Raw genomic sequence first — 16,709 nt, forward strand, 5'->3', positions numbered from 1 at the left:
CCTACACCAAACCATCTAGATTTTTAAAAGAATACCACGTTTACCAAAAGTGATGGTGTGCATAACATTGCCACTGCCAAGCTAAAGTTGTTGATAAGCCTAGACGTATAATTACACACAATCTCAAGATATGTACAATGTAATATAATATTACTGTGCTAATTACAACTTTTTTTCTTCCATTCATTACAGCTTTCTCCAGCAGTACGGATTCAACATTCCACTATTGTTCAAAGAAAAGACCGGTCTTGGACTGCAAGTGCCATCAGCCAACTTCACGATCAACGATGTGCGGATGTGCGTCGGGTCGCGGCGCGTCCTGGACGTGATGGACGTCAACACGCAGAAAAACGTCGAAATGACGATGAAGGAGTGGGAAAGCTATTACGAAGATACCAACAAGAAGAAACTGCTGAATGTGATTTCGCTGGAGTTCTCCCACACCAAGCTGGAAAATTACGTGCAGAGTCCGAACATAGTGCGCCAGATCGACTGGGTCGATGTAGTGTGGCCGAAGCAGCTGAAAGAGTCGCAAATCGAAGCGACCAATGTGTTAAACGAAATGATGTACCCCAAAGTGCAAAAGTATTGTTTGATGTCGGTGAAAAATTGCTACACCGACTTTCATGTGGATTTCGGAGGGACGTCAGTGTGGTACCATATTCTTAAGGGAAGTAAAGTGTTTTGGTTGATTCCACCGACGGAGAAGAATTTGCAGTTGTATGAAAAGTGGGTGTTATCCGGCAAGCAATCGGATGTGTTTTTCGGTGATACGGTGGAAAAGTGTGCGAGAGTGTACCTAACGGCAGGTAATACGTTCTTCATACCAACTGGGTGGATCCATGCTGTTTACACACCGACTGATTCGCTAGTATTCGGGGGCAACTTCCTCCACTCATTTGGAATCGTGAAACAGCTGAAAATCGCACAAGTCGAAGACAACACCAAGGTACCGCAAAAGTTCCGGTATCCATTTTTCACAGAGATGCTTTGGTATGTCCTGGCCAAGTATGTCTACACGTTGCTAGGGCACTCTCATCTGGAAGGTGAACCAGGTCGGGAGACAGAACTTGTCGGGAAACCACACGTGCATTTAACTCATTATGAACTGTTTGGACTGAAAGAAATCGTCATGTATTTGTATGATCTACCACCACAGAAGAAAAACGTTCCAGACTTGATCAAAGATCCGGTTGCGCTAATCAAAGACGTAAGGACATTGGTAGAGCGCCACTGTAAGGACAATCCCGAACAGGCAATCACTGGAGTACCCGTACTCCACCCAGATCTCAACAAGAGCAATAATTCGTACCTGCGAGAGCGATACGAATACTACGCTGGAGAGGGCGGAATGAAAACTCCGCTCTCACACGAAGAAGAGGGAGAGGGCTCCCAAGCGAGCCAGGAGGAGAATACCCACGATATGTTGCCATCGCACCAGCAACCTTCAGAGCGACTGTCTTCGCCCGTGCAAAATTCATCCCCTGGGCAACACGTTCCTCTTGGGCAGGACGATCACATCAATACCAACGGAACGCTTATGGCCGCTCCGCCTAATCTACAGCAGCATGATGATGATCGAAACTTTGTCTCTCCGCAGCCAACCCGTCCAGGTGGCCTAGGAATACGTGGTCCGTATAAGAAAGGCAGTGGCAACACTAGTAGTGGAGGTGGCGGTGGTAGATCTAGCGCCGAGAAACGCGATGGTAATGGACCGAGGCGGAGAAGAACACGGTGCAAGAACTGCGAAGCCTGTCAGCGATCGGACTGCGGCGAATGCAGCTTCTGTCTGGATATGGTGAAGTTCGGTGGACCGGGCAGGGCAAAGCAAACCTGCATGATGCGTCAGTGTTTGCAACCGATGCTTCCGGTGACGGCACAGTGCATCCATTGTCGTCTGGACGGTTGGCGGCAAGCGCCGATAACGGCACCAGCACAAGCGAAACTTCAAGCACAAATGCAGGAGGGGCCATCGTCGTTGATGGAATGTTCGGTTTGCTATGAAATAACGCATCCGGACTGTGCCCAGCGGTTGGCACCGGAGATCGGTGGTATTGTGAATGAGGATCTTCCCAACAGTTGGGAATGCCCCAGCTGCTGCAAGTCGGGAAAGAACACCGATTATCGGGTGAGTGTTTCACTTTTTTTTTTAAATAAAATGCTTGTTTAGTGGGGTGTATGATTGGAATAATACTAACTGGTTTCTAGACATGATTTATCGTTTGTATACTGACTCAATTGATTGGTCCTATTCATATGTTGATAAGGTCTGCATATCCTTGCTTAGTTTTGTTTCACATTTCGTTTTGTTTCCCACATTTCCTTAGATTTATCTCCCCCAAGGTCAATTGCACAATTAGTTGATCTGCATCTCGTGCCTGTCGGATTCGATGCGAATCCCATTTTTTTTTCTTTATTTGAGAGGCTTTCAGCCCTTGGCTGGTTCACCTCAGACAGATATTGGAAAAAAAGGAAAGAGGAGAACCGTAGGGGCTCAACCTCATGGTTTCAATTATTTTACAGATTTGGAATTTTTGTTTATCATGATGGCGGAAATGGTATTCTGATGCACGTCGAATATCTTTATTCCTTGTTCGTTTCGTTCATCCTGTGTGTTACAGCACTGGGTCATTTTGGCGTCTCCACAAAGTTCCACCGAGAGTAGTTCCCAAATTAGAAGGGCCGTTCATATGAAAAATAGAAATTAGATTTTTGTGAATAACCCTGCGTCTTTCAAATAAGAAATCAGAACGGACTCACCTGCTTTGTCGTTGCTAAGAGCATTGCGGATGCTGCCTATATCATAGCGTTGCCTTAAATTCTCCAGTGCGGGACATTCGCAAATAAAGTGCTCCACCGTATTAAGGACCTTACATATTTCACAAGTTTTACGGAACGATGAGCCTCCGAAGTAATCATGTGAGACCTTCGTGTGTCCTGTACGGAGTCTAGATAACACAACCTGCTCCTTTCTATTTGGTCTGTCTTCCCAAGTCGCGATAGTACCTTTCACTTTTCGGATGAAGAGATGTCGACTGATCCTCCACTCTTTTGCCCAAGCGTTACGGATAGTATTTTTTACCCATAACTTGGCGTCTGATCCGGGGACTTTCCGTGTAAGGCGGCGGCCCTTTCGTCCGAGGTTGGCTAATTTGTCGGCATTTTCATTACCAGGTATTCCTATGTGAGCTGGAATCCACATGAAAGAGAGGTTTTTTGTTTCGTTGTCAATTAGATTTTGTGTGGCCTGGATCCAAGGATGCCGTGCTCTTGGAGATTCCAGCGCCAATAGTATACTAGCTGAGTCCGCGACAATTACGATTGGTTTCTTGCTCGGTTTTGATGCTGCCGTAAATAGTGCCGCCGCCTCGGCTGTAAAAACAGTGCAGTGTTCGGATAGACTACGGTGATCCTGAAATTTCGTCCCGTGTACCCCGATTCCCACTCCTGCTGTGGCTTTCGAGCCGTCCGAGTATCGTACATCTGAGTTTGCATATCCTTTTCTTAAATATTCGAGGAAGGTCGTTCGCGTTATATTTGGGTTGCTATTTTTTCGGTGACAGTTTTTAATTTTGTTGTCGATATTAGGAGATCTAGCCCGCCAACTCCTTGGTCCATTGCGGTGGGGTCCAACCACCGGGGGGAGTGTGACATCGGCTATGGAAGCTAGGATCCGATTGGCCTCATTTTCGCTGAAAGCCTCCGACCCATCGTCTCTAGTGCATTCCAAAAAGCTTATTGCTCGACTACAAATCGCTGAGGTACTCAAAGACTTGAAAGGGAGGACACCCGACTCCACAACGGCTGAGATGGCCGGTGTTGATGGGAGTAGACCGGATATGGCTCTAATAGCATTGTTGTATACTGGTTCTAGCTGCTGGACTAGATTATCGAAGGCTTGGCAAGTAATTTCGATGCCGTAAAAGAGTCGGCTGCATATGATTGTATTCGCCACTCTAATTCGGGTTTGTCTATCGTTTAATGTGCACTTTTTAGAAATTTCCTTTAGCAGATTTACACGATTTTTGCAGTTTTTCTTGGTAAGTTCGAAATGGGGTTTGAAACTTAGATTACGATCGAGAATAATGCCAAGAATTTTTAACGTTTTCTTAGTGGGGATGGGGATACCATGTACCGTAAGTGGGTTTCCAGGGGGTGTGTGTCTAATGGAACAGATGTGGATTCTTGCACATTTTTCAGAAGCAATTTCGAAGCCTGCAGTATCGGCCCATTTGCTGGTTGCGTTTATAGCGCTTTGGAGTTTTCTCTTTACTGCTTTTGGACTGGTTCCACAAACAACGAGTAAAATGTCATCTGCATAGACGAAAATATAAATTCCTTTTGGGAGTACACTAAAAACGCCGTTTATAGCCACCAAAAAGAGGGTAACGGCTATAACGGAGCCCTGAGGGACTCCTGTTTCCTCCGCAATTGTTTTTGATTTATGGTTTCCTACCATTACCTGGAAGGTACGCTTCTGTAGGACATTTTTAACGAATGTCAGTAAGTTGCCGGTGATGCCCCATTTAATCAACTGTTTTAGCACTTCGGGGGTCCATGCTCGATTATAAGCTTTTGACAGGTCCAGTGATGCTATCTCGATGTGTTCGCCCTTAGAGTATGCGTCGTTCAGAACCTGTCCGAGAGTGGCAAGGTAAGTGCCGGTGCCTTGACCTGGTCTGAAGGCGTGTTGCCTTTGGTCCAATCGTCGGTTTGCTTCTAAATGTTCGATAAGCCGCCTGTTTACCATTCGTTCCATAAGTTTAGCGCAGCAGCTAGTGAGAACAATAGGACGATAATTTTTGACATCATTAGCTAAACCTCCGTTTTTTGGCATGGGTACCACAAAACCGTGTCTCCACGTGTCTGGAATGGTGCCTTCCATCCACTCTTTGTTAATTGTATCTAGGTATCCAACTTCGTCGGGACCAGCTGACTTCCCGGATGCTTTGTGAAGCGCAAATTCTAGTTCACTCATTGTGAAAGGTATGTTAAAATCTTGTCCCGATCCTGGTGGAACCAAAAAGTTCGCGAGAGCTTTTTCAGGTGAAGGATGCTTTTGTAAGAACATTGTGGAATATCGCTGATAGGAGGAGATTTCGTCAAAATGGTCTGCCAGTGCGTTTGCAATCACGTTTGGGTCTCTTGTTGTTGTTCCATTTGTTTTGATTGCCATACCCTTTAAGCGTCTTTTTCCAAGAATCCTGTTAATACGGCTCCATAGTTCTGTCGTAGATTGAAATTCATTAATGCCGTTCAGAAAGTCTGTCCACATTTTATCCTTTGCGTCCCTTATCGTTTGGCGGCAATCGTTTCGGGCTAGGCAGTATGCCTGTTTCGCCGCTTCTCTCCCAGAGTGGTCGATTGGTAATTTCTTGACTGCTCTAAGGGCTTTTCTACGCGTTTTCACTGCTATTTTGGTTTCTTTCGACCACCAGTAAAGAGCACGGCGGCCAGGCATACAACTTGTTCTTGGTATTGTAGATGACGCAGCTTCAATAATCATTTCGGTGAGCTCATTTACCGAGCTAGGTGGGGTGTTTTCAATCGCGCAGTCAAGAGTGTTTTGGAAAACCTCCCAATTGGCTTGCTCATATAACCATCGGGGCCGTCGAGATATTTCCGGAGGTGTTGTGTTCAAGTGTACGGTAATGGGGATGTGGTCACTCTCCAAGAGGTCTGTACCGGCTGACCAAAACAGTCGATTAAGTAATGTGGGAGAAGTGAAAGTAATGTCGATCGCAGTTTCCACTTGTCCTCTGTTGAATGTAGGAGATCCATCGTTAAGAATGGTAAGTCCACAAGAACTTACCAGTTCAGCTACTAGAGAGCCACGAGCATTGGAGCGTGGGCTTCCCCATGCCGGGTGATGTCCATTACAGTCGCCTAACATGATTAACGGTTCTGGCATCGATTCTATCACTGTCTTTAAGCGGTTTTTTAGGTTTATTACTTTACCATTCGGTAGGTAGAAAGATGCGACTGTTACAGGAAAAGGCCAAGTTAATCGAGCTGCAACAATTGGAAGGTCTGTATCCAGCTGGATTTCTGTGAAAGTGAGCTCTGATGAGATGCCTAAAGCAACTGAATGATATTGATTCTCCCCGTGTTTTGCTATCCAGCTGAAGGATTTTCCTAGGGTATTGTTCATTGCAGATGCTGTCACTTTGTGAATTTCTTGAAGAGCCAAAATGGTAGGCCACGAATTATATACCTGCATTTCTAGGTCCAGTAGGTTGTTAAGAAACCCATTCATGTTCCATTGTAGGGCGAAGGCTTGCTGATTACGATTATCTGTTTTGCGTGGGATTGGGGTGTGCCGTTGATTGTTTGCGGATTTCGACCAAGCTTCGTCAAGCACAGGCCTCGTTACGAAATCAGCAGGTGGCACATATGAAGGAGTTTCAGGAATAATGAGGGATGCAGCCTTCCCTGGAGCCCTATCCGTTGCGTGTCCCGCCATGAAACTCGCAGCAGGCAAAGAAGAAAACGAGCTTAGGCTTCTCCGGATAAAATTTGATGTACCTGGTCTGATGGGTTCTGATTGTTTGTCACGTGCACGGAGAAGGGCATCGTAAACGGCTGCATTAGTGGCTTCGGCTTCCGTGAGAGGTGGCCGTGCTATTATATTACTTACGTATTTGGCAACGGTAGGTTTATGGCAGCTACGTATTGGATTTTTCCGAAGGATCATATTATTTCCCTCGTTGTTTTTAGGGGTGTTATGTGCCTCGATTTTCATCTGTAGTAGCGTTGAAGGTGGGGGTTCAGATGCAGCGGAAGCATTATTTATGATTCCCGCGTCGTCTTCCGGGTAAGGTGTTGTTACGATCCTGGGATGAGTAGTGAGTATACAGGTTTGCTCAGTTGACTCATTAACTTCGTTATCATCGATGTGTTTGACATAGTCGAAGATGATTGTTAATTGTAGGGTTTGCATTTCTTATTGTACAGTTTATTTGGAGACTGAGCATATCTGGTTTTATTTCTTTTTATTGTTCCCTTTAGCATTGGCCTTTCGAGGTTTGTTGCTTCGCTTGGCTTCTGGAGGAAAAGTAGGGGATTCACCACCGGAGGAGAAATCCTCGTGGTTTCGTTTTTGTGGGCTCGACATGTGAGTTTCAGCTGACTCCATTGTGTGGTTAGACTGATGTGATTTCATACTGGTGTCCGTGCAGTATCCGTCTAGGGTTAACTCGTTTTTTGTTGATCTTTTTTTTGTATTTTTCTTGATCAGTTCTGTTTTTTTCAAAGTGACTGCTTTATTTTTCCCGATATTGGTGCTGTTGTTTATCCACGTGGCAACTTGCTCGGTAATTGTTGGATTCGCGATTATAGGGGCAATGTATGACACTTCGGAGTTTTGCGTATGAGGAATGCCGGACTGCTGGGTTTCTTCGACCACAACAAGGGAAACATCAGTTTCAACTTCCGTCATATTTCCAACGTATTTTATTGTTTGAAGTTCCGCGATGATTCTGTCTTTTTCAACTAGAGCTAACTGCATTTTTCCTACTGTACGGGAGAGCGCGGCCACTTGGCTCACGAGGTCCTCAATGGTACCGTGTTTTTGAGTCTTTTCCATTCGATCCTCGACACCGCCTTTCCGAAGGGCACGCTCCATTTCGGCGATTTTCTGGTCCTTAGCTTTTGAGTCTGCTTGTAGTTGTTTGATCGTGTGTCTCAATTCTCCAATTTCACTGTCCTTGCTTGCACTAGCAACTTTATTGAAGGTGGAGTTGTTGGTTATTCCATGCTGGATTTCGTACTCCCGCTTGGCCTGTGGGTATGTGATACCCAGGTCCACGCGTAGGTGCTGAATTTCCACTTCTTTAGCATATACAGGACATTTTCGATTGGAGACACCGTGGTCATCGGACTTGCAGAATTTGCAATATGTGCTGTTTGTACAACTTCTCTCGGGGCGAAAGGCGGTGGATGACGGGGTTTCTGTGTTGGAGGCGGACGAGTTATCTCCAAGTTGTTGTTGATTTTCGTCTTCATGGATTTTGCTACATTTACCGCACACACGCGTTGGAGTAGTGCATCGCTTTCCCGTGTGCCCGTATTCCCAGCAACGAAAACATTGCATAGGGGAAGGGTAAAAATTGCGCGTTCGGCACCTTGTCCAACCAAAATCGATATGCGGGGGAATTACAGTTCCATTTATGGTGAGGATTATGGTAGATGTGTTCTCGAAACTTCCATCGGGTTGACGGCGCTGGATACGTCGCAGATCCATTACCCCTTGAGATAGCAGTTGTTTCTTCAGGTACTGGTCGTCTAAGCCAATCGAGTCATAATTGGATACGACGCACTTCGATTGGCTTAGAATTGGGTGTGCCGCTATTGAAATTTGGGTGCCGTCTGCGAGTTTGTTTAGCTTGAGCAGTTTGTTGAACTGCTCTTGACTTCGGACTTTCAAAACATACGAGGAGCCGCGATTTTCTTTGTAAGCACCTTCGATTTGGCCCCCGCAACCTTTCTCAACAGATGCACGTAGCAAGAAAGAATCTTGCGGTAAACTGCCGTTTACTGCTTCCATTTTCAGGAACTGCAGTTGTCCTGCAGTCCCGTCCTTGTCCATGTACCATGGGAGACGAGCTCCGCAGTACTCACCATTCTTCTCACCACCACCACCGGGGCCAGGATCCCCTAAGTGGGATAGCTTGCCGTTTACCAGTGGCATGCTGGTGAAACGGGGAGGGGTGGGGGGTAACCCCCGCTCAAGCTGATCCCCAATCCAACAATTGCTGTGAAAACTTTATTTCGCAAAAACACAGTCTATTTATCCCGGTACACTACTCGTTAACTATTAAAACACTTTTCTTTGCACCACGTGGTTTGCTTAACCTTACAGGTAATATGTACACGCAAGGGGTATTGTCAACACTAAATCTCTCCTAAGGCGTAGCACTAGCACTTTCAAAAGCGGAACGAACAAAGGGATTGTTTGAGCTTTGTTACAGGAACAAAGTCGACCGATCGCAACGAACGTTGGCTGTCGAATGATGAATCCCATTATTCAGAATTCAGCAACCGCCTGATATTGGTTTTTCCAAGAAAGTTGGTCACCATCATCCTTCACACTTAAAATAAATCGCAGATTTCTGTGAAATTTCACCGAAATCTCAACAGCAGAACTGTTCGGTGAATAATTTTACAGATTTTCGGTGGGTTTGACAGTTAAACAAAGGAAAAAACGCCGAAAATTTGGTGAAATAATTACCGAACAGTTCTGCTGTTGAGATTTCGGTGAATTGAAGCGAAATTCACCGAAATCTGTGAAATGATTTAAGTGTGTTCGCTTCATTTACCGTTCTGTTACTCAGCTGCTAAACGCTTTGTTTGTTGGTGTATGCAGGGGCGCATTCGTGTCTGAGAAAATGTTTCTACGACTTTGGAATACAATTACTCAGATTCAAAATTTCCTCCCTTCATTCTTTCTCATAATTTCTTTGAAAGAGTTTTTTCGTACAACCACGTTTGGTGTAAGAATATCATTATTTTTTTGATATCGTCATCATTACTCTGTGCATCTCGCATGCTGGTAGTGCTGATGTAGTTATGTTGTCGCTCTTTTTTCAGACTTCCGGAATTGTAGAAAAACTAAACTAATCTTGACCAGACGAATCTTTATTTTGATTTTTTAATGGAGGTGATGAAAATCTGCAACCAGACACCTGGGGTGGCGAACCCAGGTAGTGCGGGGATGGGATCACCACTCCCAACCCACTAAAACCAACTCCTTCCTCTTCAGTCATTCCCCCGGCCCGCAATACTTCGGGAGATGATTATTGGGCATTGCGCCCCCTACATGACGTACACAAGTGCACGTATGCGCCTCCTAGCACTCCCCATGCACCACATGCGCACAAGACATACTGGCACGGCACCACATGTGCCCCAACACTCACTTGCTCATGCCGCTCGAATGATTGCAATTGTCCTACAGGTACCCTGCAGGAGGTACCTCATGCTGCCATCTCACAACATAGACAGTTCTCATTCAGTATGGTGTTCACCCGGTTCTGCAACAGGGTGGCACTACTTGTCGGCCAAGCCGGAGGCGACCGTAGGTTACCGTAGGCTCCTATCTCAGCTACAAGGCAGACCCTTTTATGTATCCTATTTCTGAGGCGCCGCAGAAGCATCAAACCCCCGACACTCCTGCCAGGCATAGCGAGAATTTCGTGTCCCCTAATTCTAAGGTGCCGCAGAGGTATCTGCCCCCCGGCACTCCTGCCAGAAATAGCGAGACTTCACTCAATCCGTCACTGGCAGCCGGATCCCACTACTGCCTAAGCAGTCACTTTGACCATACGTACCATGCGAGGCTTACTTGTGCGCTCGCTCATACATTCAGTCCCTATCACTTGCACCACTCTCCTGACATTCAGTCTCTCACTCCGTGGGGGTTGTAATACCCCAATATCCCATTTGTATCCACTTTGTGCACCTCCTGTGCATCGTTTGGGCGTGGATTACCCGGCACGTTACGCGTGCCCAACACTCTCGTACCCGGACTTTGATACCGCCAACAGGGTTCCGGACAGGTACCTTGCAGGCGGTACCAGCCTGTTGGCATTTCGAAGCCCAGATAGTCCTCCATTAGTGTGGTGGTCATCCCATCCTGCAACAGAGTGACACCACTTACCTTACACGTCTCCAATTTCTGAGGTGCCGCAGAAGCATTAACCCCCCGACACTCCTGCCGGGCATAGCGAGACTTTCGTGTCCCCTAATTCTGAGGTGCCGCAGAGGTATCTGCTCCGACACTGCTGCCAGACCTCACCAGACTTCAGTCATTTTAACACTACCAACCATGACCATGCGAGGCTTACTTGTGTGCTCACCCATACACTCGGTCCCTCTCTCTGTGGGGGTATTAAGAGTAATACCCCCAGCTCCCATTCGCTTGCACCACATGTGCACCACTTGGGGGTGTGTGGGCGAATCTGGTCGAAACAAATTCTCCACTTGCGTTCCAGACCTCGGTTGTGCGATATATTGAACTGCCAGCAGTTCGAATGGTAGAGTGCTCCCTGCGGATACCACGATGGAGTTTTACATCGACTATCTGCCTAATTTGGGGCATTCTTTACCTCAGCAGTTTGATTCGCTGCTATAAAGCAAGACATGAAAGTATCGTATTAGCCTTATCGATATACAATTGCAAACATGGGTGACTTAGCTTAGAAACCTCGCAGTTTATAACGTTAGAAGTGTTTTATAAAAACTAAACTGCGAGGCGGCAATGTCCCAGTGGGTTATGAAATGTCTATAAAGAAAAGATCCTTAGGACTCGTAGTCGTGAATCCGCAGACATTCTTGGTCGTCTTATATATATACCGAATCTTACGCTCTTTGCCCAACTATCTACAGCCTCCAGTGCTAATATTCCCCTATTAGCCTTTATACGTCTATTTGCTCCAGTGTAAATTTACGCCAATACGTTAAAAGTCTCATTCAAGTCAAGATGCTATCAGACAGTGGAACCTTTCATGTTCGGTAAAATATGTATCGGTGGTGTGTCCTGCACAAAAAGCGTGAAGGTGCGAGTCGTAGAGTCGTAGACTCTACTCTTATAGAGTGATCAACATTGAATCCAGAATTGTTGCATATAGGCTTCAGAATTTGAGCGACTTTAGCATTCCGCCAACTTACGGGAAATTTACTAATGCGCCAGATATTGTTCAACAGTCGTTTTCATAGACATCCGAAGAAGTTGCAGTACAGGGTACGCTATCGAATCTGGACCTGTTGAGATACCTCGTCCTTTGTCGAGGGTCCACAGAAATTTGCTCAAGGTGACATCGATGCTATACATCTTCATAGTATTGCGAAATATTCATGGGCCGTAATGCAACCGCCAATTTTGTCATCTAGAGCGATGGAGAGTAGCTGGAAATCACCTTACGAGATTTCAGGAAGCTAGGACAGTGGCACGGAAGTCAATCGTCTGCTCCTTCTTCTGGGTCGGCGCTGATGCTGTGTAGAGCACTACAGTGCAGTCGTCGTACTGCTGGATTTTATTCCCGCCTCGCCACGATTCTTTTTCCACAACAAAATGTCAGTTGTGGGAAAATGACGTGGCGAGAATATCACCCAGCAGCACGATGACTGCATTGTAGTGAACACTCTACAACAACAACGCCGATCTCGAAGAAGCAGCAGACGGTTTACTTCTGTGCCACTGTCCTAGCTTCCTAATTTCTCGTCAGGTTGTTCAGAATCACCAGCCGTTTATCCAAAGTCGCCTCGACCATTAATCAACTAAGCACATTCGATTGATGTTAGATTTCTGGATCCCATCGGGAGACTATGGTACTAAGGTACCTCATAATCTTTTTTGTTTAAGTCCAGCCCCGTACAGTCAGAGATCAAAAGTCGATTTTCTGGTTTAAGACAAGTGCAATCTCGTATAAATGCTTCTTTTGTGGCGAGCCACCCTTATATATGCTTCTGCTGAGTTGTCATTTTCTCGAGTAACAAATCCAATATGTAGCTTTCCATGAAGTCGTAGATTTGTTTGTATTGGACAATATTTTTACTTTTCATCACTTCCACTAGAGTTCTGTATGCGCTTTCAAATGTGTAGTTCATCCTTTGGCTTCGGGCTTTGTCCATAAATAACGTAACGCTTGATTGAAGAGGGGGGAATGGTCGGAGAAATCGTTACTTCTTGTTGTGTAACAAAAAAAAAACAAATTTGAAATAAATCAAAATCGGATAGGGGTAGTAGGGGCAATATGAACATACGGGGCAATATGAGCCACCCTCATTTTGAACTTATTGACAAGTTTTATCATGTAAAAGTTATATGATCTTTAAGAGGATGCTACACATATGCATCAACGTGAAAACCGCATTAAAATTCAATTCAAACATGAAAATACACTTGAAAATGTATATTTCCGCTGCATAGGCAAAATTATTATAAGATTTGAAGTTTATAAATAAGGTTTTGACACAAAACTGATTAAAATACAGGTCAAAGATACACCACAATCAAAAGATATATTAAAATTGAATATTGTACACACATGTTTGTATTGATACAAATCTGAATTTAACATAAAACTTTTTTTTCCCAAAACCAGTCTCTATGGGGCAATATGGGCATACCTGTACAGAGCAAGATATCAGACCTTAAAATACGAACAAGTTCAAATTTCAGTTGTCCAATACAAGAATATTATCATATATGTAAGATTCATTACGGAAAAATTACAACAGCGCATTACTGCGATTGAAACAGAAAAAATGACCATTGGCCAATTGAAATGTGGCTGTTCAAACGGTGAAGAGTGGCAAATCGGTTCAGTCCGCTGTTGTGCGGTTTTTTAATTTTATTTGGTATGGAATACTCTCAACTGTTGTAGGAATATCATATTCTTCCATATTACGATACTTTTTTCGCCTAAATAAACGTTTTGAATGGGTGGCCCATACTGCCCCAAATGGTGGCTCATATTGCCCCGTATAGTCGGGAACACACATTGAAATCAATACATTTTCAAAAGTGCATTCCAACAATTTCCAAACGCATTTTTCGTCATTCATCGGCGTTATATGAAAGGTAACATTCTCTAGTATAAGTCAACTACATTTGAATGATGTTTTTTTGAGCTTTTCAGCGCTTTTCGGAACGATTTCCTTAGGTGGCCCATATTGCCCCGATCACCCCTACGTATTTTGCATTAATACAATGTCCTGCTTAAAATGAGGATAAAACATAGAAAAAAACACATACATACACACAGACATCACCTCGATTCGTCGAGCTGAGTCGATCGGTATATAACACTATGGGTCTCCGAGCCTCCTATAAAAAGTTTGTTTTTGGAGCGAACATATAGCCTTTACGTATACTTTGTATACTGCCGTTCTACGCATAACTGTCCCATGTATATAGGAAATCCCAGCAAACATGGGACAAATATGCGTATGACGGCAGTATACGAGAAAGGCAAAAAACAACAATAACGTTTTTTTGTGATGTTTTAACAACAATTCGGCGATTAGGAAGGGGTACGTGATTCAAGGGGAGGGAGTCTAGTCATGTGTTACTTGTTGTTAAATGAGTGGGGCGGGGGAAAGTGGTGGTGGCGCTTTTTGAGCAGCTAAGTCTTGACTTTGACTTATGTTGTTCGTCCTCCACAGGTGGAAGAACTTATGAAGGGTCTTCCATTTCGTAAAGTGTTTCCGAATAGTTTCTAACAATTTGTATTTTTTTTTTCACTTTCTCATTTCAGCCTCGTCACTTCCGAGCACGCCAGAAGTCCTCGGAGATTCGTCGGATGTCGGTTAGCAGTGATGCGTCGTCCGTTCACAATGCTGACCTAGGACGGATAGGTGGAACATCGGTGATTCAGCAAGCCGTGAGTAGCACTGTGAGCGGAGGCGTTCACGGTACTATGGGCGATGTGTCAGTTGGAAATCCGGTGGTGGCACCGCGGTTTCAAAATGATATGTTGTATGACTTTGCTGTTTCCGGGAACGCGGTGATCGTTGGTGGAAATGGAGGAAACATTCTACTTGAACGAAAACCAAAGATCAAAGACGAGGATGTGTCCAGTGGATCGGAACCCGATCACAGCCAGAAAATGGGTCTGGGAGGAATGTTAATGCCAGCGAACGTTCCTGTGAAGATGGAGATCAAAGAAGAACCAATGGAGGCAGCTCACAGCAGTGGTGTGGGATGTTTGAAAAGAGATGGCGAGGGATCGACTGGAGTGCATCCTGTAGGTGGAATGGTGATGCCGAAACGCAGGAAGAGTGACGATGGTAACAGCATGTGCAGCAGTATGCAGGATTCAGTGGACATAAGTGAACACAATCACAGTCTCCCAAGAAAAAAGTCATCATTGAGGACCCAATTGGCTCATCAGATTCATAGCTCTTCGGCTAAAACTATGAAGAAACCTCTGTATCCGGTAAGACCGGCACATGTACACACTCCAGTATTGTCGCAACCAGGAAATTACGCATTGGATCCGACTTGTTTGTTGGCAGTATTTCGCTACTTGCCTCCTGAAACATTGGTGACGTGCTCGTTGGTGTGTAAAACCTGGTCCAACATCTCGGTAGATCCTGCACTGTGGAAACGCATGAACTGCGCCGAGTACAAACTCACTGCTAGTCTACTGACGGCTATAGTGAGACGCCAGCCCGAGCACCTTATAATGGATTGGATTAGTTTGGGAAAACGACAAGTAACCTGGTTGATATCGCGAATTCCTGGCCTAAAGCATTTATCACTTCAAGGAACACCGATTCAGGCAGTTCTGGGTCTCCACACATGCATGTGTCCACCGTTGCAGATTCTCGATCTCAGTTTTGTAGCCGGTTTAAACGATTCCGCTATCCGTGAAATTCTGTCCCCGCCAAAAGATTCCCGCCCGGGCCTGGCAGATTCTAAGTCGCGCTTGCGTAACCTCAAAATTCTCAAACTGGCAGGAACAGACATTTCAGATGTTGCTCTACGTTACATCACCCAAGGTCTATCCAACCTTACACATTTGGATCTTTCCTCCTGCCAGAGGATAACCGATGCTGGAATTTTCCAGATCGGGACCGCACCGGCATCAGTGAAAACTCTGATTGAACTTGATCTCAGCTGCTGCAAGCTCATTACGGAAACATCCCTCGATCATCTGACCAAGTGCGACGCCCTGACGAGACTCGATCTGAGCCACGTGCCCCAGGTGACGACCCAAGCGGTCATTAAATTTGCTTCCACGTCGAAAAACGATTTGCAACTGCATGACATTAAACTGGTGGACAAACGAAAAACGGCTTAGTAAGTCGGAAATGATCGGACTTCTATGAATAATACGCTTCTTTACCGCGCTCGCTGCCATCTTTAGAACTTAGTTGAGAATTTTAGGAGAAATGAGGAAATAGTTGGAAGCAGCTGTTTAAGTATTTGATCATTTACCAATGTGCATGTGCAATGTGCATCCATCACAATGATCGTGGAAGAAATGTGCGTAGATGGTTGCCGTGGTGGATGGCAAGAGTTTGGAAGAGGGCGCCCTACATAACGTAAATCGTGTGCTAGTGATTTTCCCATATTTTTTTCTCTTGGTCACAATACTGTAGTTTGTAAGCAATTGTAAACAAGAATTAAGGACACACATATTTAGATTCTTGAGACTAGTTTGAAATAAGGTACAAGTAAAGACCTTTTGATGTGAGGAAGTGTGTTTGTATGTTCGTGTGGTTGTATGTGATGTTTGTATGTAACGCAGATCAGTTTATCTTCTAATTTTTATTAGAACTTAAGGTTAATGGCAGCGTCATAGTGAGGTGTGACTAATCAATTACGTTGGAAATAAACTCAATCAACCAGAACTAGCTCAAATGATTTTCAGTCTAAATCTCAAGTTTATGATGAGAATTCAAATCTTCCTGAACTTTCCATCCCTCTGGAGTTATGCCGTCAAGCCAGGTGAATCTTTTAGTCACACTCCCACTAACGTCACTCGCCAACACAAAAATTCAAACCAAAGACTATGTTTTAAGTTATAAATAAAGGAATCGTTCAGTTTCCTTGTATTGTTTTTAGGATTTAGGTTCATTTGTTAGCCATTTCGAAGGACAAAAGCAAAATAGAGATTTCCGCGATATCAGTTTTTCTGCGAAAAACAGCACTTGTGGAACAAGCCGCATCAAGTTAAATGGGTCAACTTTCCAAACCTTTC

At 44.8% G+C, this 16,709-nt stretch overlaps 1 protein-coding gene across 3 annotated transcripts in view; it reads left to right on the forward strand.

The window, feature by feature from the left end:
* The window catches only part of LOC134221244 (jmjC domain-containing histone demethylation protein 1), an 80,953-nt gene extending 64,591 nt beyond the window's left edge, over positions 1-16,362 (forward strand). For all 3 annotated transcript variants that reach the window (XM_062700429.1, XM_062700430.1, XM_062700431.1), the window contains exons 4-5: positions 193-2,128; positions 14,259-16,362. In XM_062700429.1, the coding sequence (XP_062556413.1) occupies positions 193-2,128; positions 14,259-15,806 (3,484 nt within the window). In that variant the 3' untranslated portion in view covers positions 15,807-16,362. The remainder of the gene's footprint in view (positions 1-192; positions 2,129-14,258) is intronic.
* Positions 16,363-16,709: the final 347 nt, after the last annotated feature.

Source organism: Armigeres subalbatus, chromosome 3 (assembly GCF_024139115.2).
Source record: "Armigeres subalbatus isolate Guangzhou_Male chromosome 3, GZ_Asu_2, whole genome shotgun sequence".
NCBI classification, from domain to species: Eukaryota; Metazoa; Arthropoda; class Insecta; order Diptera; family Culicidae; genus Armigeres; species Armigeres subalbatus.